Source organism: Humulus lupulus, chromosome 8 (genome assembly GCF_963169125.1).
Source record: "Humulus lupulus chromosome 8, drHumLupu1.1, whole genome shotgun sequence".
In the NCBI taxonomy this organism is placed as follows: domain Eukaryota; kingdom Viridiplantae; phylum Streptophyta; class Magnoliopsida; order Rosales; family Cannabaceae; genus Humulus; species Humulus lupulus.
The window spans coordinates 94,730,043-94,755,302 of NC_084800.1; the positions used below are offsets into that span (position 1 = coordinate 94,730,043).

Below are 25,260 nucleotides of genomic sequence, written 5' to 3' on the forward strand. Positions count from 1 at the left end.
ACCTACCAGCGTTTGGTGAACGGTATGTTTCGTGACTTAATTGGCAAGAGCATGGAGGTGTACGTAGACAATATGCTGGTGAAGTCAAAGGAAGCTGAAGGACATGTACGAGACTTGGAGGAGTGCTTTGCAATACTGAGAAAGTATAGCATGAAGTTGAACCCCCTCAAGTGCTCATTCGGAGTAAGTTTTGGAAAAAAATTTGGGTTTATTGTGAACTCCCGAGGAATAGAGGCGAATCCAGAAAAGATAGGGGCTCTCGCAGAAATGAAGTGTTCAGCCAAAATTAAGGATGTGCAAAGCTTGACTGGGCGGATTGCAGCTCTAAGCAGGTTCATCTCTAAATCAACGGACAAGTGTGTCCCATTTTTTAACTTACTTAGAGGGAGCAAGAAGTTTGAATGGACAGCAAAGTGTGAGCAGGCTTTCCAATCCATAAAGGAACACTTGGCCCAACCTCATGTTCTGTCGAAGCCAGTTGATGGAGAAGATCTCTTTATGTACCTAGCAATCACGGAGCACGCTGTCAGTGCTGCCTTAGTACGAGAAGAAGATAAAGTGCATCACCCAGTGTACTATGTTAGCAAGCGATTGATAGGAGCAGAATCCCGGTATCCCATGATTGAGAAGTTGGCTTATTGCTTGGTACTTGCATCACATAAGTTGCGTCCGTACTTCCAGGCACACCCCAATAAAGTCCTTGCCGACTAGCCCCTACGTCAAGTCTTGCAGAAGCCAAAGTCGTCTGGTCGACTACTTAAATGGGTGGTTGAATTGGGCCAATTCGAAATCAAGTACCAACTGAGATCTGCTATTAAGGGTCAGGGTTTGGCAGATTTCATTGCTGAATGTACTGGGATCGCTGATGTTCCCGACCAGCAAGAGCGTGTCATTGAGCAGAAAGAGGAACTTCCTAATTGGAAACTTTTTGTTGATGGGTTGTCGAACGAGCATCATTCAGGAGCTGGAATTATATTGGTCACGCCAGAGAAGCACCGAATTCATTTTGCACTAAGGTTCGGATTCAATGCTTCTAATAATGAGGCGGAGTATGAAGCGCTCCTAGCAGGCTTGTGCTTGGCTAGAGATGTGCGTGCCCGGTCGATGGAAGTGAACAGTGATTCCTAATTGGTGGTCTACCAAGTCTTGGGGGAATATCAGGCAAGGGGCCTATGCATGGTGGCATACTTAAATAAGACCAAGGATCTGCTAGCACAATTCGAGGAGTACACCATTAAGTTGGTACCACGGGAGCAGAACTCTAACGCAGACGCTCTAGCAAAACTAGCTAGTGCAAAAGATGTTGAAACTCTGAACATAGTACCGATGGAATACTTGGCAAAGCCGAGCATTAATGAACAAGAAGCCATGCCTATCACAATAGCTAACACTTGGATGACACCCATCATTGCTTACCTTGAGCAAGGAACCCTCCCAGATGATCGTAATGAAGCAAAGAAGATTATGAGGCAAGCTGCTAGGTACATTATGATGGATGGGGTGCTGTATAGAAGAGGGTACTCTTTGCCTCTCCTCAGGTGCATAGCACTCGACCAGTCAAAAACTTTATTAGCTGAAGTGCACGAGGGGTTCTGTGGAGATCATGCTGGGGGGCAGAGTCTATCTAAAAAGATTTTGCAGGAAGGATTTTACTGGCCTACAATGAACGAGGATTCTATGGAGTACGTAAATAAATGTGATAAATGCCAGATATTTTCTAAAGTTCCCAGGGTGCCTCCGAATGTCTTGAAGCAAATGCAGAGCCCATGGCCTTTTGCAGTGTGAGGCATTGATCTGATCGGGAAATTACCCAAAAGGAAAGGAGGAGTGCAGTTTGCAGTGGTTGCTGTGGATTATTTCACTAAGTGGACTGAAGCTGAACCACTAGCCATGATCACCTCAAAGAAAGTGTTAGACTTTGTGGTTAAGAATATAATATGTCACTATGGACTGCCCAAGAAGATAGTGTCTAACAACGGCACCCAATTCGACAGTGACATATTTATCGATTTATGCACTCGACATGGCATCACAAAAAGTTTCTCCTTGGTAGCCCATCCACAAGCCAATGGGAAAGTTGAAGCTGTAAACAAAACTCTGAAGGACACCTTAGAAAAGCGTCTGAAGCGAGCTAAGGGTGCTTGGGCGAAAGAATTTCCAGAAGTCCTTTGGTCATACAGGACTACTGCCCGGATAGCAACTGGTCATACCCCATTTTCCTTGGCATATGGGTATGAGGCCATGTTACCTGTGGAAGTAGACCCGCCATCTCATCGAAGGACCATGTAAAACCAGGAGGAGAATCATCAATTGCTAGCAGAATCTTTGGATTCCCTCGAGGAGAGACGAGAAAAAGCAAGCTTGAGGGTTGCTGCTCATTAGCAAAAGGTGGCGCGCTATTTTAATTCCAAAGTCAGAGATCGAAAGTTCCAGGTCAGAGATTTGGTCCTCAGAAAGGTGTTCATCAGAGACCCGGCGGCTGGAGTACTAGGACCAAACTGGGAGGGATCGTATCAAATTGAGCAAGTCTTGCCACTCGGCACTTACAAGCTTGCTCGGTTAAATGGAGAGCTGATCAGGAACTATTGGAATGGCGAGCACTTGAGGAAATATTATCAATGAATACTGCTTGCAGAGTAGTAGCTTTGTATCAAGTGCTTAACTTGTTATTTAAGTTTGTTTGTGAACTGGCTATTTGCTAACCAGTCATGTTATTTTGAACAATGTTATTTTGTTTGAGACTCGTAATTAGACACGTTTTGTCTTTCTTTTTTTTTACGAGTAATAAAAGAGATCACGCGCAGCGTGGTCGTATCTTGCTACAAATTTTGCATATATGTTGATTATTCTTGCTTTGGCAGTGTTCAACTGTCATTACAACTTAAAACAAAAAAGGTCTTCTAAAAGAAATACCGGGCAATGTTCAACTGGTCGGTATCCATCGGTTAATACCAACGTTTAAATAGTTGCATGTGTTTTGCAGTGGTTAACTACTGAAATATTTTTGTATATTCTATGTATTTCACGAGTAATAACTGCTCGGAAAAATTTGATCAAGTAGCAAGTGATCAAGGATATTTCAACCCTCAATCACTTGGGGGGCACATAGGGTATACTGGCGTACACTTCAACACAGGCAATAAGAGCACGAGCAAAGATATTTGTTTTTAGGCTGACTTGTAAATTTTTGAAGTCCAAAAAGGCCATTAAGCTAACTTGTTTGACAAAGCTTAAGTAACTTGGAATTTTTTAAAATTTTAAGTTAGAAACAGATATTCGTGTGACAATAAACATTATGCTCATAAAATGTTAGAGCAATAAGAGTGTGAGAAAGTATACTTAGTATGGACTTATGAAATGTCTAGAATTTCCAAGTTAGAAAACTAAGTACTCATGCGAGAATATAAGGCATACATTAGAGTGACTTTGCTATTCACAATAAACTTGTAATGTTTTAAGTATAAAAAAGCGTAAATGTTTCAAGTTAGCCAAAAATAGAAAACCAAAGTACAAATGGCAACAGCTCGATCATACGAGCAAGAGTATGTAACAAAATACAAAACAAAAGTATGATAGAGATCTGGTAGGATGACAACTTGTCTGGTCGAGCGAAGGCTTCTCTGGTCAGATGAGGGGTCACTGGTCGGCTCTGGCAGGTTGGTCAACCTCTTCCTCAGCTTCAGCTGCTCCTTCCAGTCGGAATGATAGCGTGGGGGAAGCGGATGTGGTGCCGGCAGGATTAGCTGCTTCCTCGGCAGCCCTAGCCTCACATTTAGCAAGCTCCTCTGCCTTAACCTCCTCCGTGAGAAAGTCGAGGTTGAGAGGCTTGTTTAGCTTCCACGCCTGATAAAAATAGTTGAAGCAGATCTCCTCGTAGCGAGTAAGATCAGCTTTTTTCTCCTGCTTCAGCTCCTCATTCTTGCGAATCAGTCCCTCGTTCTCGCGAGCCAACCCCTCGTTCTCACCAGTTAGTTTCTCTAGCTGATCAGTCAGCGACTTGTTGGTTTGGGTTAGTTTATCATTCCCATCAGCCAACCTCCTAAGAGACTCCTCTTGCTCAGCCACAGTCTTCTTTGACTGCTCCAGCTTGGATTTGGAGTCTTTCTCCGAAGTAGTTAGAGTTTCCACTTTAGCTTGGGCATCCACTAGTTGATCATTTAGGACCTTGATCAACTCCTTATAATCAACTGCTCGGAGCTGAGTGTGATGATGGTGACAAGTGACTGCATGGAAAACAGGAGGTTATTACAAGTAAAAATATTAATAACAAATTGTCGTAAGATAAAACACTTACATTCATCAATTGAGCAAGCCCTCTTCTTAAGATGACTTCAACGCTAAGTTGAGGAAGGGATTCGAAGCTTTGAAGCATTGAAGTATCATGGGAAGTCTCCTCGAGTAGTTCTTTTCCGAGGCCACTAGCAATGCGGAGGACCTCACTCGAGCTAGCCAAGCGGGTAGGAGTTAGGCTCGCAGAGGGAGAAAGCGAGGAAGGAGTCAACTGCGGGAGTGTAATCAACCCCTTAGGTTGTCTCCCTTGGCTGGGCGGTACTATCCTCGGGACCTTGCTCGGAGGAGTGGAGCCACTTCCTCTTCGGGGCAGGGGGGCGTTGAAATGTCTAAACATCTCTGGATCTGCAAGAAAGAAAGCACAAGATTTGTTAGCAAAGCAATATGTAGATAAATACATTACTACTACTAGACATACTACTAGACAGTTCAATTAATCCCATATCACCAAGTTATCAAACATATCACTATAACTACTAGACCTGAGTTAAGGATCTGGTCGAGGAAGTCGTCCTCGTCGTCGGATGATGAGCTCAAGTCCCTCTCAGGTTGGATGGCCTTTCCCTTCCCAAGCTAGGTGGGAATAGCAGGTTTGCGCTGATCCTCTGGCTGGGGCTCCCTAATTATGAGATCGCCTGGTCTACGGGAGTGAGGAGATGGTCCAGGAGAGAACTGGTCAGTCACTACCTCAGTGCCAGCGTTAGACTAATCAGTTGCATTATTTTCCTCAGTAGTGCTATCCACTGTGATGTTTTGGTTACTTGGTAGCAGGCCCACCATGTGAAGATTATCTACAGTAACCAAATTTTTAACATCCTTCTCCTCAATGCACATGTTGGCCAACTCCTCTACACGGTCGAACATGTCTTTTGTGGGCAAGGGTTGCTGGAATGGGCCCGCATGCGTAAAAGCCAGGTTGTTGGCTTTAATGTCCGAAGTGAGGAAATACTCTGTGTAGTATTTCCCAGGGTTCGACTTGTGAGCGATGCCACAAAGGTATTTAACCCCCTTATGCATGTGAAAGAGGTGGAAAAAACCTATGTTCTTATGGCTTGGGTTGGTTCTGAAGTCGAACAAGTAATGTATCTCGTGAGGAGTAGGCTCAATCCAGCCTTGCATATAGTAAAGAATGAACAGGGCAGACAACGCCTGAATCCCGTTAGGAGCGATCTGGAAAGGGGAGACGTTGAAGTAATCCGCTACTGACCGAAAAAGGGGTGCAGCGGGATAGTCGCTCCTGCATATATATGGTGCCTCGACCAGGCACAGTATGGTCCGCCAGGTCTGTTAGCTCTCTGATGAGGGCGCGAACATATTACATTTACCCCTCTCAAGCCCAATGCTTGGATGTGTTTCTCAAACATCCCAGGGTTAAGCTTCGTGGGCTTGGCGGTAAACCAAGAAGGTGTATCCTCTCCTTCCTTCCTTGGTTTTTGGACGGCTAGATGCTGGATCTTAGTAGCAAATCTCTGGGTAATTTTTCTCCGAGGCTTGTTTGGTTTCGGCATCTGGCGAGGTGGTCTCGAAGAAGCCATAGTTTGGACCTCACTACACTCTACCACTTTTTGTACCGCTCTGCAGGCCACTTGAGGATCCTGGTCCTGCGGGAGTCTGTTGGACTTCTTCACCCTCATTGTCGATTGTTCAGCCTGATGAAGGAACTGCTCTTCGTGAAGAAAGTACAAAGATGAATGGGGAAGGATCTTCTTAAAGCGGCGGAGGCGATCCTCAGGAGTGCGACTGTTAGGAGACTTTGACGAAGAGTCGCTGCTTTGAGGGGTCTTAATTGCTGTAGGACGAATGTATCAGAATTCGTGTGGTTGTCACCTCCCCTATAGTCGAAGCGATTCATCTACAAAAAATAAAAATGGGGAGGTGAGTAACCATACAGATAAAAATCAACAAGAGCAATGTTTATTTTTATACTTAGAAAAAATTTATCTAAGTAGTGAAAATTTAGCATGCATGGAGAAAAAATAATTTTAGTGTCTAAAAGTACCGAAAGTGCCTAAAAAGTGCTTAAGGTCCTAGGATGAGCATGAATTAAAAGTTTTGGACATAGGCAAAAATTTTGGTCCAAGTGGCGTGCCTAGTGCCTAGGGCGTGCCATGCTTGGTCCGAGGAGCCAAGAGATGTCAAGGAGCCGTGGTGTCCGAGCGGACACCTTGGTCCGAGCGGATGTGCGTGCCTAGTGCCGAGGAGCTAACGCGCGCGTGCAGGGGGTTCGAGGAGCTGTTGGTGCCGAGACACCCGAGGAGTGGTGTGATTCGCGCCGGGGAGTTGCTGGTCCGAGGAGATGCACACGGTGTGCCTGGTCCGATCAAACACTTGATGTCCGAGGTGTGTGTCCGAGGGTTCCGAGGGACCTAGTCCGAGCCATAACCAAGCATCTGATCGGATGCATCCTTGAGACCGAGTGACTATTGTCTGATCTGATCGGACCGTACTTTTTACAAAAAGAAAGAGCAATGGCCAATCGGCCATGTCCCTTACCACAACCCAAACCCTAAGCCGAAAAAAGCTAAGCCTAAAATCCCTAGCACAAACACTATTTCTCATACAAAGTACACAACCACAAGATCAAATGGGGAAATTGAAAGGTTTTTCAATGTTCTTGGGACCATATATGCCATCAAATATCCAAAACCCATATTCATGATTTAGGTTAAAATGACTCATTTTTCTTTAAATTTCTATGAAATTGAAGGTAAAATTGGGTTACTTATAACCTAAACAACATCAAAATAGCCACCAAACACATTGTATTGCTAAAATTCACACATAGATTCAAGAAAAATATTCTATGAAGTTTCAACCACCACTTGTATTTTTCATGGGGATTTTTGAAAAAAAATACAACACAAATAAAGATGAAAGAGAAGACTTACCCAACTTTGAAGAGCCCTTGATTTGCTTGAAGAAATGAGAGGCTTCCCCTTGAAGACCCTTGAAGGTTCGGCCAAGAGAAGAAGATAAGAGGGTTTCAGCCAAAGAAGAAAAGGAAGATGAGAGGGTTTCGGCCAAGGAAGAAAAAGAAGATGAGAGGGTTTTTTTATTTTTAGTTCTCTTGTGTGTGTGTGGAAATGTGGGAGTGTATGGATCTATTTAAAGGGAAAAAGTGGGAATTACCACTTACTTTTGGACCTTTGGGATTCCTGGGATATTTTTTCTCCCCACGATTATGAGCAGTTAATTGCAGTAATCGTGGTCTGTGGAGTTGTGGTTTGTTGCATGGCGGGAAGATGAACAATTGATTTTATTATATAGTGCCGTCAGCTGTGGAGAAAAAAGTTTATTATGTGAGACATCATATAATAAACTTGGGGGGGCAAATGTTATCCCCAAAATTTGAAAACGATGACGTGGCAATAGAAGTGACAAATGGTAAGGAATGGTTGGGTGACCTGGCTTAGGAGTGACCTGGTAGACCAGTGGAGAATTTTGACTGGCCAGAGAAGTGTCATGACCGACCAGGCATGACCTTGTCCGACCAGTCACATGTTTGTCTACCCAGGCATGACCTTGTCCAACCAGTCACATGTTTGTCTGCCCAGGCATGATCTTGTCCACCCAGTCAAGTGTTTGTCTGCCCAGGCATGACCTTGGCCGATCGGTCATGACCATGTCCGACCAGCCAAGTGCATTTCTGCCTAGTCAAGTGCATGTCTACCTAGCCAAGTGCATGTCTGCCCAGTCAGGTGCGTGTCTGCCCAGAGAAGGTGTGGTCGACCAACTTGAATGAGATATGGATCGACTAGACAGAGCAAGGCTACGCAAGAGATCCCAGAAACTTCTTCAACAAGAATCGGTCTTGGCTTGCGCGGGAATCTCTCATTTATCCCATGAATATAGTATATTGTTATATTTTGACTATTATTGTAAATTGAATATAATGAGAATAACAAAATATCCCGACTATGGGGGGATATCATCTTTACGATCCTAAGCCTATAAATACAAGGCTTATGGCATCATAAAGGGGACTTTTGAACTTTTGATTCGAATTCTTATTTTCTAGAGAGAGAGAGAGTACTTGTATTTGAGAGAATTCTTGTATTCTTGTAATCTGTACTGAAGAAACTCAGTTGACTCAGGTTCATCTGATCTTGAGTACAGATCTATAATCACAACTCTAAGTGGATTAGGCTATTACCAATACATTGGGACTGAACCACTATAAAAATCGTCTGTGTCGTTTATTTCTCTTGAAGGTTTTTATCGTTTTTGACGTCTACACGTCGTTAGCCAAAAACGCGGTCAACAGTAGGCATTAAAAATTAACGTTTATGGGCCTAAAATGATATAGTGAGGTATCTAAGCTTTCCCTAGAAGTTTGAAATCATTTGGATGTGCTTAAGGGTGATTTTGGGCACCCTAGGTAATGGGGAGGCGACATGTTGCAACCTAGGTGGCGATATGTTGCTTAGGGCTTTTTGGGAAAGTCTGATTTTGGCTCCAATATGATGCGTTTAAAAGCTCTAATCCTATCTGTTAGACTTAATGATGGTGCCTACACTATAAAATTAATCATTTGTAGTTGTAAAACATTGATCGCACTTTTCAACTTTCTCTAACCTGTTTCTCTCTCTCTAGCTCTCAAATATCATAAATTATCTCCAAAAAACTTACCAGGAATTGCTTGTGACTTATGTGAGTTTCAAAGACTTGTTTAATCATACTTTTCATTCCATCTTGGTGAATCTTCAAATAACTTTGAGAAAGTTTGGAATAGAGATTTTGGATAACGTTACTCCTTGTGTATAAGCCTCTGATGTTTCCCCAAATTTGAAAACTAAATTGTTTAATTCAATTGTTGTATCTTTCTAAAACTCTAATTATTCGAGATAAATTATTTTGATTTTGTTTTTAAGTTTCTTATTATATTTTGTATTTTCACATTTGTTAATTATATTATATTTTATACTATGATTCCATTGATCTAGGTAGTGTAACATTTTACATTATTTTCTAGATCTTGCTTTAATTTTTTAATTTTCAATATTTGTCTTTATACTATGCATATAATTCTTGATTAGTCTTTAAAATTTATATCATTGAATTTATTGTTATTATTCATTGTTGATTTATAGTACATAAGCGTAAATTCCCAACAAAGCAACCATCTTAAACTAAGAATGGTTTTAGCTCACTACACATTGTGGATATGGAGACATAAATACCAAAAAAAACCTTTATTATTTTGTAAGAAAAAATACTTTTATTATATTTTTTTGGTAATTATTAATAACTAAAAGGTTTATATAAATAGAAATCCCTAATTATTCTGAAAAATATTACTTAGGTCTCTAAATTTTATTTTATATCATTTAAGTCACTAAATTTATTAAATATGTATCAAGTAAATTATTCTAAAATAATTTACAGAAAATTAATTTTTTTAATTAACTAGTGTACCACCTAGTGACACATCTAATAATTTTTTGGGACGTAAGTGATATTGGAGACTAAAGTTGTACCTTTTAGAAAGGCCCGTCTACTGATATTAACCCATCAAAATTTGGAAAGCCGATGGAGCGCAATTCAATTCAAATATTGTCTGGTTCAATGCCTCCACTGTATCGTCGTCACCACCATTGAGCTTGATTGTTGAACATCAATGGCGGACAATAAAGACTTCTTTGCTTCCGTTGTTTCAGACATAAAGACCTACACTGGCAAAGACCCTCTTCTTCCTTGGATTCGGTCCTGCTCAAACTTACCCCATTTTTCTGCTTCTCTATCTCTCTCTACCTCTGGGTAAATATACTTAATGTTCTTCGCTCTATGTTTGTGCAGAGGGATCCGAAAGATGAAGGTTTCCCTTCCATCTGAACGTCTAAACGAGAAACTCCCTCGTTTTCTCCAGAAATGCACTCAGACCTTCGAGTCCGATCGCCGTTACAGAAACGACATACGCTACCTTCGCGTTTGGTTGCAGTTGGTAACTTAAATATCCCAACCATCTTTCTATTTTGATGATTTTAATTTCTGGGTCGATCTTATTTCGTTTAATTTCTTAGCCGTTGTTTGGATGATGAGAAAACCGTGGAAATTTTACGGAAGTGAATTTGGGGAAATCATTGTATTAGGTTTATAGCCATGCATAGTAATTAATTTGGGTTAGTTCTTTAATTGCACACTGTATAGTGAAAAATGAAGATTGAGTAGTACATTTTTTCATGGCATTATTTGTAATCCGTGGACCAGATGGATTTTGTGGATGAACCAAGAACGCTTTTGGGGGCCATGGAGTCGAAACATATTGGGACAAAGCACTCTCTATTCTACCAAGCATATGCTCTTTACTATGAAAAGAACAAGAAGTTTGAGGAGGCTGAGAAGATGTACCATTTGGGAGTTCAGAAGTATGTTTTCTACTTCTTAAGCATTTCGTTGGCTTGTTTATCTCAGGCACAAAGGACGTCGATTTTTGTGCTTATTTTGTATTATATTTATGCTTACTGATATGTCGAGTGTTTAAGTTCCCTTGATTCCATGCCGCTTCTTCTTTTGTTCTTTCCTTTACTATAAAATCAAGGTGGTTTTTCAGTTGTCTCATAACTTGGCTGTCCAAGTATCTTAATGAAGCATTTGTGAACTCTGCTCATGTTTTACAAATGTTATAGATTAGCTAAATATCGGCAGTTTTGAACCCAAAGAAAGATGCCACATTGATGTAATACTGCTTTTCTTTAATGGAAGTTGTTCAACTTTTAAAACTTCTACTTTCCTTCAACGTGATTATGTATCCAAGTTGTCTTTGATGAATACTTTCTTCCCCATCAACAAAAAATAATAGTCAAATGATGTGCTAGACTTCGAGCGATATGGACTTATTTATGAAGCTTACGAAGCTGTGATTTTCATCTAAAGTCTAAACTCTCTACTGTTGACAGCCTTGCAGAGCCCGCTGATGAGTTACAAAAATCTTATGAGCAATTCCTTTGTCGCGTGAAGAGACACAAGAACAAAATAATCAAGGTAGTTCTTTAATGCTACATGTTGTGAGTTTGTTTTGTGTTCTTTTGTTGGAGAAAGTCATCTGTCATCTTACCATATCTTAATGTCTGGCAGCGCCAGGAAAAAACTACAAAAGGGCACCTGTCTGGGAGGGGTGCCCCTCCCAGTGGCAGTGAGACTGAAGAAAACAATCAAATGCCTCATGAGAAAGATGGGAGAACAAAGAAAATACCAGAGGGAAGTTCTCAGCAAGTGAAGACATTAATTGATTCTAATAGTATCGATCTCCCTGGACCTATAAATAAGCTGCACGCAACTGCTGAAAGAGAGTTGGATAAATCTAATATGTTTTGTGGTGACGATACAGTTGTGGTGAAATTTGTAGACACTGCAATTGTTGGAAAATCTGAAGCAGAAGATGCTTGTCATCATGGGTTGGTTGAGCCTACAATAAATATGAAAGAAGCAATGAATGCCATAAACAGTATGTTTAGTGAACCTCTGGAGACTGCTACAGTTGGTAGATCACGCAAAAGATTACCAAATAATGACGTCAATCGAAACAATGAATTCCCTGTATTCATTGATGAAAGCTTGGATAAAGGAGTCAAATTAGCAGACCAAATGGAAGAGGAGAGTAGTAGAAACGGAAATTTCCATCTTCATCAGGAACCTTTTAGCATTTTTATTGATGATGAAGATGGAAATCCTGACGAAGATGGAAATCCTGAGGAAGATAACTTTGATCAGAATAATTTTTGCAATTCTAGAGAAGATCATAGATCTGCTTCACATGCAAACATATTTGTATTTCCAACTCCAAAGGATCTCCAATCAGAAGGATCTGATGATATGGATGTAGAAGACTCACATCGACCAAGGTTTAGAGAGGATACAGTTGTTTGTCGGTTTGTTGGGTCTGCTATTTTGGATGAGCCAGAGGTGGAAAATGCTTGTCACCATGGCTTGGTTGACCCCACCATCAACTTGAAGGAGGCCATGGATGATATCAATAACATGTTTGGGAAGCCCATGGATTTTGTGAGGAACAGGAGATCAAAAAAGCAGGACAAAACTCCTAAATCAAAAAATGACTTTGGTGGCTTTTCAATTCTTCCTGATGAAGACTTGAAAAATGAACCAATTAAGCAAATGCTGAAGTCGACAGGGAAATCAAGAGGTTCTGACTTGTTTGAGCCTACTCTGGTTACCAAGGAGGCATTGGATGATATTAACAAGATGTTTGGAATGCCATTGGACTAGTACGGTATATGAATTTATTTTCTGGTCTGTTGTTGTAAGAATTGATAGCGTGTTACAACGCAGCATTGAAATGTGAAAACTTGAGTGATTTTTTGTGCACTATGTTTTTCATGTAAACAATTACAAGAGTGTAATTTTAGTTTCCAATATATGTTGGAGTTGGTGAGTGAAAAACTCAAGGAACATGAACATAAAAAATCAAGAAATGGGCAAGTGAGAGATTGTAATGTATAGCAGCATAGTTTATTTATATATTTCGAAAAGTCTTACAGAACAAAATGTTGATACATCAGTCAACTGAACAAAACAGAAGAGGGAACAAAATAAAAGAGAAAGTAGATATCATTATAAATATCAATCATGGGTCGATGAAAATTGGTGGCAAATATCAGTAATGAGTGGCAGGAGGGCAATAATTAGGGCGGAAAGCCAAAGGACCTGCAGCGTATATCACAGCCTCATAATGTTTCCCACCTCTAAACACTTTGTCCTCAAAACGAAGAGGGGCACCGTACATTCCATAGTTGATATTGGAAAGAAGGTTGCACTTCTCATCTGGAGAAGAAACAAGCTTGACTTTGCACGATTGGAGTGGATGATCAAGCAGATCGTGGCTCATTTGGAAGCCATCAAGCTGAGCATAGAAATACCCTTTATTGTCAGCTTCAAAAGACTTGTAGTAGCTCACTTGACCTCTGTAGTTCTTGCAGACAACGCTGACTTTAGCTGAAGGAATGGGCTTGGCACCAGTCAAAGACCAGCTTCCAAACCGGTCACAGCTCTGGCAGTAGACCACTCCTTCCACCACCACGGTGACTTCCTTCTCCACCTGCTTTGCTGGGACATATTCACTGGACGGGGCATATTTGCTGGCCGCAATGGAAGGGAAGGCCAAGGGGAGGAGAAGAATTGTTGAGACAAGGAACATAAGTTGGTGGCTTGCCATTTTTCCTGAGGGTTGTTGGAAAGCACTAAAGCTTGTTAGAGAGAAGGGAAGCTCCGTTCGAATGGTGAGTGGTTTTGATTTGATTGATATTTATAGGAGTCTTAGCTTGTTTGGATAATGAGAAAATATTGATAGATTTTAGAAGATATTTGATCGACGTGGGAGCAACTAAGCTTGCATTGCATGTTTTGTCAATGGCTTCCATTCCATGTCATGGCTCGTGCCATATAATACGTGAAGGCCACCTTTCCTTTTGTTTAATGCAAAATAATATAATACACGTCAGTCAACAATCTAAGGATATTTTGTAACATTATTTACGGTAACATGATCTTTCCCGGGTGCTATCTGATTTGAAACTTTTTTTATCAGTCTAACAGAAGTGTGCAGCCAATCATTTGGAGATTTCAAATCGTACCTTAAAGTTAATGGTCTCAAAATCTGACTTAATAAAATTTGGTTTTAACAAGTTTCAGTTTGTTCTAATAGTATAATATCAGCTTAAAAGATATGCCCAGTTGCTATAACAACGGTTCGGATCTCAGACCTCTTGTAGTGGAACTACATGCAAATGTGAAAATCTTTATATCATTTCAGATTTCTTGGTGACGATAAGAATGCTTAATTCGAATAACCTTCGTTTTGGTGATATGGATATGATCGTCAAAGATATTATGTTTGATTATCAAAATGCAGGTTGTTTGGGCTTTTTGTTTAGGCCTCGAGCTTCAAATGAGAGGTCGCACATTGTTTAGCTAAATATGCTTTGGAATGTAAGGCATCAGCTTGTTGGAAGGTGGGAGTTCCCACTTGTGTATTGTCAGCTCTCTTTGCTGATATGCCATTTTCTGTTTAAGGGTGATATTGGTCTGGGTTGCTTTGTATTTGGTTTTTCCCATCAGCAAATAAAGAAAAAAAAGAAAAAAGAAAGAGATGAGAACAGATAATATATAAACAGGTTTGAACCTCTTTAATCTGGTGTTCATGCGGGAGTTTGTACGTGAGTTAGAACAGCACGAGGCATTAAAAGTACACTTTTTCTCATTTCGCTTGTTTATTCCAAATTGCCAGAGAAAATGTATTTTTGTCGCTACCCTTTTCTCACTTTGGCTATAGTCATTTTTATTCAGTTTTCTAATCCAAATGAGAAACATGGTTGAATTGCTTCCCCTACTTCTCTTGACTGCTGCTGCAAATGTCTTGTGATAGGAACAAACAAGAGGTATTACTGGTGAAAGGAAGAGAAAGAGAGGTGCGACTAGAGAGAAAATCTGTATAAGATGCGGCCCAAAGAAAATAATATTGAACTACAGATACTCCCGAAAAATAAGTAGATGGAATTTTTGTTGTGTATTTGTCACATTGATTTTGAAGCCAAACGGAAGGAAAAAAAAAGTGGGGAAAAGGGAAGAAGAATTTCCCATGTTTCCCTCCTATTCCAGTTATGTACAAGTAAAAGATTCTCTAACTGCTATAAGTACAAGCATTGCCGAAACTAAGACTGAAGAACTTTTTTTAGTACTTACATTTTTCTAAGTTACAACCTTTAGATTGCATCTGTGGACATAAGCTCAAGCTCTGCCCACCAAAGAGGGGAGAGTCTAGGTGAAGCTCCATCGGGTGTTATTCCAGTTATATCTCTCAGCCTCATAGCAACTTCTCTCATTGTAGGTCTTTGACATGGGTCAGAATTGACACAAGACTTGATGACTTGCCCAATTTGCTCCAACTGTTCTTCTTGGAATGAACTTAAAGTTGGATCCACCATTTCTTTCAAGGGTTGATCTCCTCTAAGATAGTCTGATGCCCAGTCTTCAAGTGAGCCGTTGTCCACTGAGTAAGGAAGCCTGCCTGTGACCATTTCAAACAGTATAACTCCAAAGCTGTAGACATTGCTTTCTGGGCTTGCTGAAATAGTTGTACTTGGAAGCTTCTTCATCTGGGGGGGAAATTCTGTTGGAGTTACAGCAATCTCATTCCAGAAACTGAATTCCGCAATTTTTGCAGCATAGTCTTCTGTGAGACGAATAGCTGATGAATTCAAATTGTTGTGGGCTGTAGGTGGTTCCAGATGGTGAACATGATCCAGGCAGTAAACCATGCCCATTGCAATTCTCAACCGCATTCCCCAGTCCAGGTGCTCAGCTTCTCTTACTGCAAAATCACATTTCACCAGCATTAGATTTCATGGAATGCCAGTAGAAAGTAGCACACTCAGCATAGAAATCTGGAGAATGTTAGTACACTAGTCTTACAGGTTTGGAATAAAAGTGATCAGAAATATTTTCTATTTTCATGAAATACTAAACGATAATAAGTTAGATAGACACTCACTGTGTAGGTGCTCAAAGAGTGTTCCATTTGGAGCGTATTCAAAAACCATCATTCTGGTGAAAGGTTCCTCTTCCTGACAGAACCCAATAAGGTTGACAAAGTTCTTGTGGTTCACCTTTGATAATATGTCGATCTGAAAAGATAATTGTAAAACTATTAGAAGCTGTCACACTGAATAAACCGATGCAATCCAATAGATATTTTTTCTGTCCAATACCTTCTTGCAAAACTGGATTTGTAATTTTTCTGACCATTCCTTTGCAGATGTCTCTGTAAGAGAGGCTACAGCTATTTCAACTCCATTGGACAATGTCCCTTTGTATAGTGTACCAACTGGTGAAGAACCTATTACGTTGCTGAAATCTTCACAAGCTACTTCAAGCTCTGATCTCTTAAGCTTTGGAACACCTGAAATCAAAGTCCGAATCAATATTCACTGTGATAAAACTTGCAGCATGGACATGAGGTTAAATTCATAAAATAGACATACTTCTTTTTACTAGTCAGACAGAATTACCTGTTACAAATGCTTTCTGAAGCTGTCCACTCAATCCTGTTGCCCATGGTTTGACATTAGCTACCTTGCTTGTTATACACAGATAGGCAACTATTGCAACTACAAGCACTGTGGCTCCTCCAATGGATCCAGCCACTATTGCAATGTGATTACTCTTCCCAGAGGATCCTATGTTTTTGGTAGGTACAACTGGTTTATTATCAGAACCTGTAGGCGGTGATAAGGAAGGCGGTGGTGAAGAGGAAGGTGGTGCTAGAAATTTTGGTGTTTGTGGTGGTGGTGCAGTATTTTTTTGAGCAGATGGTGAAGATGGAGACTGCGAAGGGGGAAGTTCTTCTTGAGGTTGAGATGTTGCATTAACAGGAGCTTCATTAGGTGATTTTGCTGGGTTGGAGTCGCTGGACTTGGCCTGCAGCACTCGTCGGTGAATGAAGTCTTCAGCTTGCTTCCTGGCAGAGATAAGAGCATTTATAATGTCACAAAGCAGAACATGTACTAGCCCAATGTCCATAAAAAAATTAAAAAAAGCCACACACAGAAAAAAGATTAGAGAGCTAAGTTTTCAGAAGGCACGATACTACATTCGGCAATAAATATCTCTAGGGAATAACTTATTTCCCTTCCCACTTTGAAATGAGAATAAAAAAGAAAAATGAAACTGTTTGATATATTATTTCCCATATTTTCTCTTGGGATGAAAGTATTTTAATGAGACCCCCCAAAAGATTTTTTTTTTTAACAATCTAAAAGCTCATGTTACATACCAAAAACTTGATATTTGGTTGCAAGATGATTTTCTAGCTGCTCCAGACAATTGGGCTTCATCAACTTGAAACTCAGAAATCATTTTTAGCTCATTCAGTTCAGGGGACAAGCTACCAATAAGAGCATTATTGTCCAAGAGTCTGCAAGAACAGGCAGAAAAGTATGTCAATAAGCAGATATAGAAAGAATGAGCTGAACACAAATGGCTGCCACTCTATAATAACTTACAGGGTTGTCAGTGACAAATTTCTGCCAAGGTCCTTCGGAAGTGGTCCGCTGAAGTTGTTGTATCCTAAATCGAGTATCTCCAACTCTTCCAACTCACCGATCCCCTCAGGAATCACTCCACTGAAGGAGTTGTTTCGCAAGATGCTGCAGGAGACAATTGATTTGAGATTTGAGAACATAAGTACTTATGCACAAATTACAAGTATACATGGAGTCATCTGATTTGACAAGATTAAAAACAAATGCTTACATTGATTTTAAGTGGCCTAGGATTGTAAGTTCTGGTGCTAGTGTTCCTTCAAGGAAAAGATCCTTCAAGTTCCTGGACAATGCATAATGCTAATATTAGGATGAGCAGGTATGAGCAATGAAGTTTATATAAATTTGTGCAGAAGAAAAAAAGAATGAAGGGAGAGAAGAGTAATCATATATATCTACAGCTTGGTAAACATCTCATCAAATTTATGGATTGAGTGATTGATAACATTAAACATATGTTGATTTTCACTATAAGTCATCTGATAGGATCAACGCATACAAAAGAGTATGAAAGCTCCAAGAAACAAATATGACTTAAATATGCAATTTGGTCAATACTGAAATAAATGAAATAACATATTCGTAAGGATGAAACCATCTGAATCATTTTAGGGTGCAAACTATTTGTTGACTATGCAGTCTACAACACAATTGTCCTGAGAAACCAAGAAGAAGAAGAAGAAAGAAGTAATATATGTTTATATGGGGGAAAAAAATCGTTCAGATATTAAAAGTACTCACAAAACGACGACTTTTCCATCTGAAGAACAGCCGACCCCAAACCAGGAGCATGGATTCACCTCTCCAATATCATCTTTCCAATTAGACAAAGCGTTGAAGGGGTCACTTGTAACTCCTTCCTTAAACCTTAAAAGCGCCAAACCTTAACACAAAACAACAAGGTTGTTAAAACATTTCCCCACCAGTTTTCACAACTTTCTAGCTAACCAAACAGAGAATTAAGAAGAAGAAGATTTGATCTTATAAACTAAAACAAACCTTCATCATCCATAGACCAACAAAAACTCAAATTAAGAAGCAAGAAGTATGCCGTCATCACCATAGCCAGCAATCTCATACGATTCCTGAACCGATTGAATTTCCATTTCTCGACCATTTTCTTTTAATGCTGTCTTCACGAACCAAACTCGGAGCAAAAACAAGCTTTCTTCTTCTCTCTTTCTTTCTTTTTTTTATTAGGACAGAGAAAAACAAGGTTGGAACTAATCAGAGACACCAAAATCGAACAATCTTAGTTGAACAAGCAAAAGGGTAAACTAAAGATCGAAAACAATGTTCGCGTGCTTGTTGGCTAATTAAGACCCCCCAAAAAATATTTCAAAACGCGTGTACTGTAAGTATTTGTAATATTCATATAATATACTTCTCTTCTTGTAATCTACATGTTTGACTTGGAATTTTTTCTCTTTTTTTTTTCTTACATTAATTTTTACTTTTATCTACAAAATGTAATGTATATTATGTTGTCGTTTTATGGTGATGGTAGTTGATGAAATATCCCCAAAGATAATTTTGATGTAAAAGTTGGGCTCATCATAACATATTATGTATGATATTGTAATATTCTTCGTTACAACATATGATATAAAAAATATGTAAATAATTATTTTTTTTCTTAAAAAATAAAGGTAAATAATGAAAATGGAGCACTTAAATCTTAATGGTCCACTCCAATCCAATCAAATCAAAGACAGAAACTAGCTGAAAACCAAAGGCAACGCCTTGGAATAGTAGAAAATGGAGTGACTATAACGCGTTTCTTTCTTAATAATAATAATAATAATAAAGTATTGTCAGTTGCCGGCAACGACTTTTAGAAATTGATAGCCAAGTCTCACACCTTTTTTTTCCTTCGTTTCTTTCAAGTCTTATTTGACTCAGTAAAACTATAACACCTTCACTTTGCTTCTCTCTCTCTCTCTTTTTTGGCTTTAACAACTTGTCTTTTTTTATATGTCTGTATCAGTCTACCCCTAAGAAATTTCATTAATTTGTATGTTTTAGAAAAATATACAGGCCACTTTCATGCAAAATTATTGTAATATATGTTTGAATATTTATTTATTTATTTTTGTTATGCATTATCGTTTTTGATTTAGTGAGCTGTTTCTTGTTTGAATGGTTTGGATTCTACTTTCCAAGACATTTCCTGGCCAGTGTGGAATTGTAATTATTAATGAATCATTAATCATGGTGATAATTATTTAGTTGATTAATTAATTGGAAAATTTGGGTCTAATATATTTTCTTTATTCAAAAAAAAGAAAGAAAAGCATTTTTTTCTCAACACATGCGTTCATCTTGTGATTGGAATCGGACATCATTCCATTTTTTTCCACACATAAAACAAACATTCTTTTAATCCTAAAATTTAGTCCAATTAAATTAAATTTATTTTATTGTGTCACAAAAATTAGCAAAATTATTATAGAATTTTCAATATAATGTCGGCTATTCAAATGGAATAATTATGAAATTAAGACTTCTGATAGAGCTTTAACTAGCCAGTTGTACCATGGGATGGAAATTGTGTCATTAGATATATGTAGATTCCGAATAAGGGTAAGATTCAAGGTCTTTTAGGTACTTTCGCATACATAAAAGACAGGAGATAACTAGGTATACAAAGTCAACTCACATCAATGTAGGTTCATCCAAATTTGTTGACTCATTAAGAAATAATTCATTTGGAAGATGGTATTTTAATACATATCTTATTAATACAACTCATACGTTTATTATTATTATTTTGTATTTAATAACACTAGATAAGGTATTAAATCAATCTAATTCGAACTTTCATTACACGTCACTAAATCTATATCTTAAAAATAATGAAAGAAAAAAATATTATTAAGGGGCACCAATACTACTCAATATTTTCCTTACATAGCATAATATTAATACAATTTACTAGTATGTTCATATATTTTATTTTATTAAATTACATCAATCAAAATAAGATGATATTGGACGCCATAAGTGTCATATAACAAAGCTCAAAAATAAAAACAGTCATATATAGATAATATCTTTCGTATTCTTTGTCAAATATTTTTTTGGTAACAACTTCTACAAAGTTTAAATAATTTTAGCAATAATTGTTTAGGTATAGTGATCAAAATTAATTATTAGTGGTAACTGCTCTAATAATTTAGTTTGGTTAGATATTGTAAAAAAAATTAATGCCATCACTCTTGAGTAGGTAGTTATTAAAAAAAATCAATATACCTTTATTCACATTGTTTTAATAGATACATACATGTGCTGTTATGAAACATAATTTGTGCCAATAATAGTTGTCCAGCACATAATTAATAAAAATGTGAGATATGTATGAAAATAATAATAATATTATAAGACTTATAGTATTACTATTTGGACGTAAATATTTTTAGTTTTTCATATATAATATAGGATTTAAACTATTTTGGTCTCATGTTTTAGTTTAATTTTACGATAAACTCCCTATTTTAAAAAAATATATATTTTTGAACTTTATATTTTATCAAATAGTTAAAAATTATCTTTTGAATCTGAATTTGGTCAAAATATTTCTGCCATCGAACTTTATTTGTGTACCTCTAACAAGAATTAATCTTTATGAGGATTATTTTTAACCATTTGACAATAGACAAAGTTAAAAAAAAAAAAATAAATAAACATAAGACCTATTTTACACTTAAGTAAAAATACTAAAGTAAAAATGATGTAGACCCATATATATAGTGTAAGAGAGATAATCACAAATAAATGAATAAAATATATAATGTTAAGTATTTTAATTCCATTTATAAAACTTCATTTTTAGTAGGTAAGGACATCCTAATTAGTATAGTATACATTGAAATTGAGCCCTCTAATACCTAACAAAACCATATAATGAATTTCATTATTGAAATAATCATATAAATTAAAAAGTAAATTTATTATGAAAGTGTTTGGAAAGTCACTCTGTAATTTAAATTAGATGTAATTTAGAATAATTACTTAATTTGATGTATTTGTTTGACCATATAATTACATAATAACTATGTAATTTGAGGTAATTGAGAGGTCTTAATTATACTTTCCAATTCTCATAGTCTCCCATAAGAATTGAGTATATTTTAAATAGTATTTATTACATTAATTTTTTTTCTGTATAATTACTAATTATTTTGCAAAACATGATAATATGGATTCACAAGTAATTATCACATTCAAATACAAATTGTATTTTAAAATATAATACTAATTACTTAGATATGTAATTACTACCATAGTATCAAGTAATCACAAAATTGTTTCCAAACAAGCCTTATATAAATTTATATTTGAGATCATAATAAGCTTTATTTTATTTTTTGTGTTTAATTTTATTCATAGGTAATATCTTGTTTAAAAAAAAAGTTCGTCTGTTAAGAATTCATCATAGTTCGTAATTTATAATAAATAGAATGCCTAATTTATTATTTGAAAAGAAATTGCACGATTCAAAATTTAATATAGAAAATATAATGGTATAATTAGAATTAAATGTATATATTTTTAATTTATAAGATATGTTGAATTTAGCTTGTAAATATAAAATTTATCTTATAAAAAAGCGATAAGAAATAATTTTATTTTTTGACAAATTTCTTCTTCTTTGTAATCACAATAATCATTAAACCATATGAACGAAAAAGAATTAGCAATAGAATAGAATAAAAATTAATATTAATAAAAAATGATAAAAAAAATTATTATCTTATATTGAAATAATGTTTCCTAATGAAATAGTCATTCTACTAAAATTGTTGAAAAATTATTTTATTGGAATATCATTCCAATACTCTAAAATACAAACAAACAAAAAATATAATTTTCATTCCAATACTCTAAAATACAAACAAACAAAAAATATAATTTTCATTCTATTCTATTTCAAACCAAGCATCCCCAAAGTAATTAATTAAGTTTTTAGTTGCAATATTTGTATTTAATGTAAAAAGGTATCGCAAAACTTTTTATGGTACCTTTATTAAGGTATTGATTGATAATGCCTTGAATAAAATATTAAGACGATAAAGAAACTATAAAAGATAATATATCTTCACTTTTTTTTTGAATTAATATAATATATCTTCACTTTTAAGATAAGATTTCCCACGCAAAATTTTTTTTTTTCATTTCAAGGCAGTGCAATTGCAATCATTTTTTTTTAGTTAAGGAATCAATTTACACATTGTTCAATTTAAAAATACCGCAACTCATAAATGATGATTCCTCTTGATTATTTATTTAAACAAATAAAGCCTTTGCTTAAATTTCGTTTTTGAATTTTGCATAGAACCTAAGAGAAAATAAGGCTGAAAAAAAAATCGACCAAAAAAATATTAAGTTAAAAGATATATATTTTTAGGTTAATATCTTTTTATATACTAGGTACAAACAACAAATTTGCTTAGTTTCAAAGTTATAAACATTATTTATAACTATAATATATAATTACTTAGTTTTAAAAAATATATATTTATATAAATATATATAATAGAATAAATTATAGTTCTATAATATATATAAATATTTATATCAATAATCTCTATATATATATGACTTCTAAACATATATATTTGTATGGCTACATGACATATATATATATAAAATAAAATAATATTTAAAAAAATTAATAATAGAAATAAAATAAGAATAGAAAAATTCATAGTGTAGACAATAGTATACATGCATTAATTATTTTTAGTTTTTAATATATCTCACAATATCCTTTGGTGAATTTGATGAAGATAAAGAGCTTCAATCACTTGATAAAAAACAAACTATCACACAAATTTATAAAATAAAAATATATATATATATATGCATTTATTATTTATAAATAAATATTATTTAATTATTTAAATTATCATAAAATATCTTAAAAATATCCTATTTTAATTAATTAATTTATTTATTTTTGTTTAAGTTTATGTTTGTTCTAGTTTTTGAATTTGATAGTGAGAACAAAATATTATATATTATATGTTTAATATAATATTAAATTTAAGTTTATTTAAATCTTATTTAAGTTATAAAATATACGGTTTTATTATTTTTAAATAGTTATTATTGTAAAAAATCTCAAAAATATCTTATTTTAATTTGTTTAATTATTTATTTAAATTTAAGTAATGTTTATAGTCTACAGTTAAATATAAGAATATTCCGTTAAAGTTAATGAAAAAAATAAAAAGTTGTTAAAACCAAGAATTTCTTTTATCTACACATTTTTTACTAGATATAAACAACGTGCAATATGCATGTTTGATTAGTTTTATTTATAAAATTTATTAATTATTTTTATTAAATTTATATTATTGTCATATAAATTGCAAATAAACATCCTATTTTGTATTTATTTTGTTTAAGTTTATGTTTGTTCTATTAGTTTTTTAATTTGGGAGTGACAACAAGAGATTATATATTATATCTTTAATGTAATATTAAATATTATACGTGGACTTTAAATTTAAGTTTCTTATTAGTTTTTTTTATAAAGCAATTTGTTGCTAATTGACAATAAATTATATTATATGTTTAATATGATACTATTCTAATAAGTGAGTTTAAGTTTAATTAAATTTTATTTAAGTTATAAAACGTATTATTTTATTATTTTTAAATAATTATCATTGTAAAATATCTCAAAAATATCATATTTTATTTATTTATTATTTTTAAATAATTATTATTGTAAAATATATCCAAAATATCCTATTTTAATTTTTTTAATTATTTATTTAAGTTTAAGTGTTTATAAACTACCGTTAAATATAATAATATTATGTTAAATATAAGAACATTCCGTTAAAGTTAACATTAAAAAAAATCAAAAATTATTAAAATAAAAAAATTTCGTTATTTATACACTTATTATATAGAAGAGATATTTTGAGAAAAAAAATATATATTTATATATAAATTTATACTTTTGCTTCTTATCAATATTATTCTTTAGATTACCAGACAAAATATATGGATATTATTGTTTAGATTTAAAATTTATAACCATTATACCATCAGAGTGCCTCATTCAAATTTTGACCACTGAATCTTCCAAAAATTCAATTTACTCACATATTTCATTTTTTTTTAATTTAAAATAAATGAAATGTAAATGACTAAATTAATGAATGCTTAGAAGCTCCAAATATTTCGAGTATATCCTAATTTTGTTTTTGAGAAATTTTCAATATTAGTTATCAAAATTTATAATACTATATATAATATCTTTAGTAAACGTAATGGTTATTAAAATTGTTGTTTAACAAAAGTGTAAAAAATTATCACAATTTTGTTTTTGTTTACTTCCGGCCAGTTTTAGAATTTTTTTCCTTCTTGCAAAACATTAGGCTACACAGTTCAACTAACTGAGTTTGTTTTTATATGACAAGTTGCTTAATATTTTACTTCTTAAATGGATAGAGTTTGAATAAGTAAATATATATAATAAGTAGAATAATTCCAGTCATGTGCGTACAAAGCAGAATAATCAACTTTTATTTAAAGAAGTGCTTAGAAAATAAAGTAGCTAACATCGTCTCCAATGTGGTCACATGTTATTAGCAATATAAATATAAATAAATGAATATATATATATATATATATATATTCTTCCTTTAGGAGTTCAAAATAACTAGTACTATTATATACTATGTCAAAATCTGAACACATCCCAGTGATGTTATAATATTTAATTTGGAACATACATATCTTGCTACCTGCACAGATTGAAATTGTCATTATTATGTAGAAATAACCAAATAAAATGAATCAATCAAGTTTTTTTTTTAATATTCAGAATCTGCAATTTTGTATTAAACTAAGTACTTCACCAACCTTGGTAGCCTGGTCCTGCTAAAATAAATGAATAAGT

At 35.3% G+C, this 25,260-nt stretch overlaps 3 protein-coding genes and 1 long non-coding RNA gene across 4 annotated transcripts; 1 reads left to right on the plus strand and 3 right to left on the minus strand.

Moving 5' to 3' along the window:
* Positions 1-3,518: 3,518 nt before the first annotated feature.
* On the minus strand, positions 3,519-5,101 carry LOC133793968 (uncharacterized). Its single transcript, XR_009875051.1, has 3 exons — positions 4,773-5,101; positions 4,295-4,635; positions 3,519-4,223 (listed from the first exon to the last, which is right to left on the minus strand). It is a non-coding gene; the product is annotated as an uncharacterized LOC133793968 (long non-coding RNA).
* Positions 5,102-9,759: 4,658 nt separating this feature from the next.
* On the plus strand, positions 9,760-12,612 carry LOC133798160 (uncharacterized). Its single transcript, XM_062236370.1, has 5 exons — positions 9,760-9,993; positions 10,087-10,231; positions 10,498-10,655; positions 11,187-11,271; positions 11,365-12,612. Exons 1-5 carry the CDS (start codon positions 9,908-9,910, stop codon positions 12,511-12,513), a joined length of 1,623 nt encoding a protein of 540 aa, XP_062092354.1. The 5' UTR covers positions 9,760-9,907; the 3' UTR covers positions 12,514-12,612.
* A 169-nt stretch (positions 12,613-12,781) lies between these two features.
* LOC133798161 (non-classical arabinogalactan protein 30) lies at positions 12,782-14,662 on the minus strand. The gene has a single exon (XM_062236371.1). The coding sequence runs from the start codon at positions 13,457-13,459 to the stop codon at positions 12,902-12,904; it is 558 nt and encodes a 185-aa protein (XP_062092355.1). The 5' UTR covers positions 13,460-14,662; the 3' UTR covers positions 12,782-12,901.
* A 128-nt stretch (positions 14,663-14,790) lies between these two features.
* LOC133798159 (probable inactive receptor-like protein kinase At3g56050) lies at positions 14,791-18,682 on the minus strand. Its single transcript, XM_062236369.1, has 9 exons — positions 18,342-18,682; positions 18,084-18,225; positions 17,554-17,625; positions 17,304-17,447; positions 17,075-17,215; positions 16,311-16,759; positions 16,011-16,201; positions 15,794-15,926; positions 14,791-15,613 (listed from the first exon to the last, which is right to left on the minus strand). The coding sequence occupies exons 1-9, from the start codon at positions 18,457-18,459 to the stop codon at positions 15,006-15,008; spliced, it is 1,998 nt and encodes a 665-aa protein (XP_062092353.1). The 5' UTR covers positions 18,460-18,682; the 3' UTR covers positions 14,791-15,005.
* Between the last annotated feature and the right edge of the window lie 6,578 nt (positions 18,683-25,260).

What these genes read in the sequence shown, in the direction of transcription:
- LOC133798160 (XM_062236370.1), top strand. Translation starts at nt 9,908, where the DNA reads ATGGCGGACAATAAAGACTTCTTTGCTTCCGTTGTTTCAGACATAAAG. An exon ending in CCTCTTCTTCCTTGGATTCG is followed by an intron (nt 9,994 to 10,086) that starts GTCCTGCTCAAA and finishes ATGTTTGTGCAG; the next exon opens with AGGGATCCGAAAGATGAAGG. An exon ending in TTCGCGTTTGGTTGCAGTTG is followed by an intron (nt 10,232 to 10,497) that starts GTAACTTAAATA and finishes TCCGTGGACCAG; the next exon opens with ATGGATTTTGTGGATGAACC.
- LOC133798161 (XM_062236371.1), bottom strand. Translation starts at nt 13,459, where the DNA reads ATGGCAAGCCACCAACTTATGTTCCTTGTCTCAACAATTCTTCTCCTC.
- LOC133798159 (XM_062236369.1), bottom strand. Translation starts at nt 18,459, where the DNA reads ATGGTCGAGAAATGGAAATTCAATCGGTTCAGGAATCGTATGAGATTG. An exon ending in CTAGGCCACTTAAAATCAAT is followed by an intron (nt 17,448 to 17,553) that starts GTAAGCATTTGT and finishes TGTCTCCTGCAG; the next exon opens with CATCTTGCGAAACAACTCCT. An exon ending in AACCAAATATCAAGTTTTTG is followed by an intron (nt 16,760 to 17,074) that starts GTATGTAACATG and finishes TATCTCTGCCAG; the next exon opens with GAAGCAAGCTGAAGACTTCA.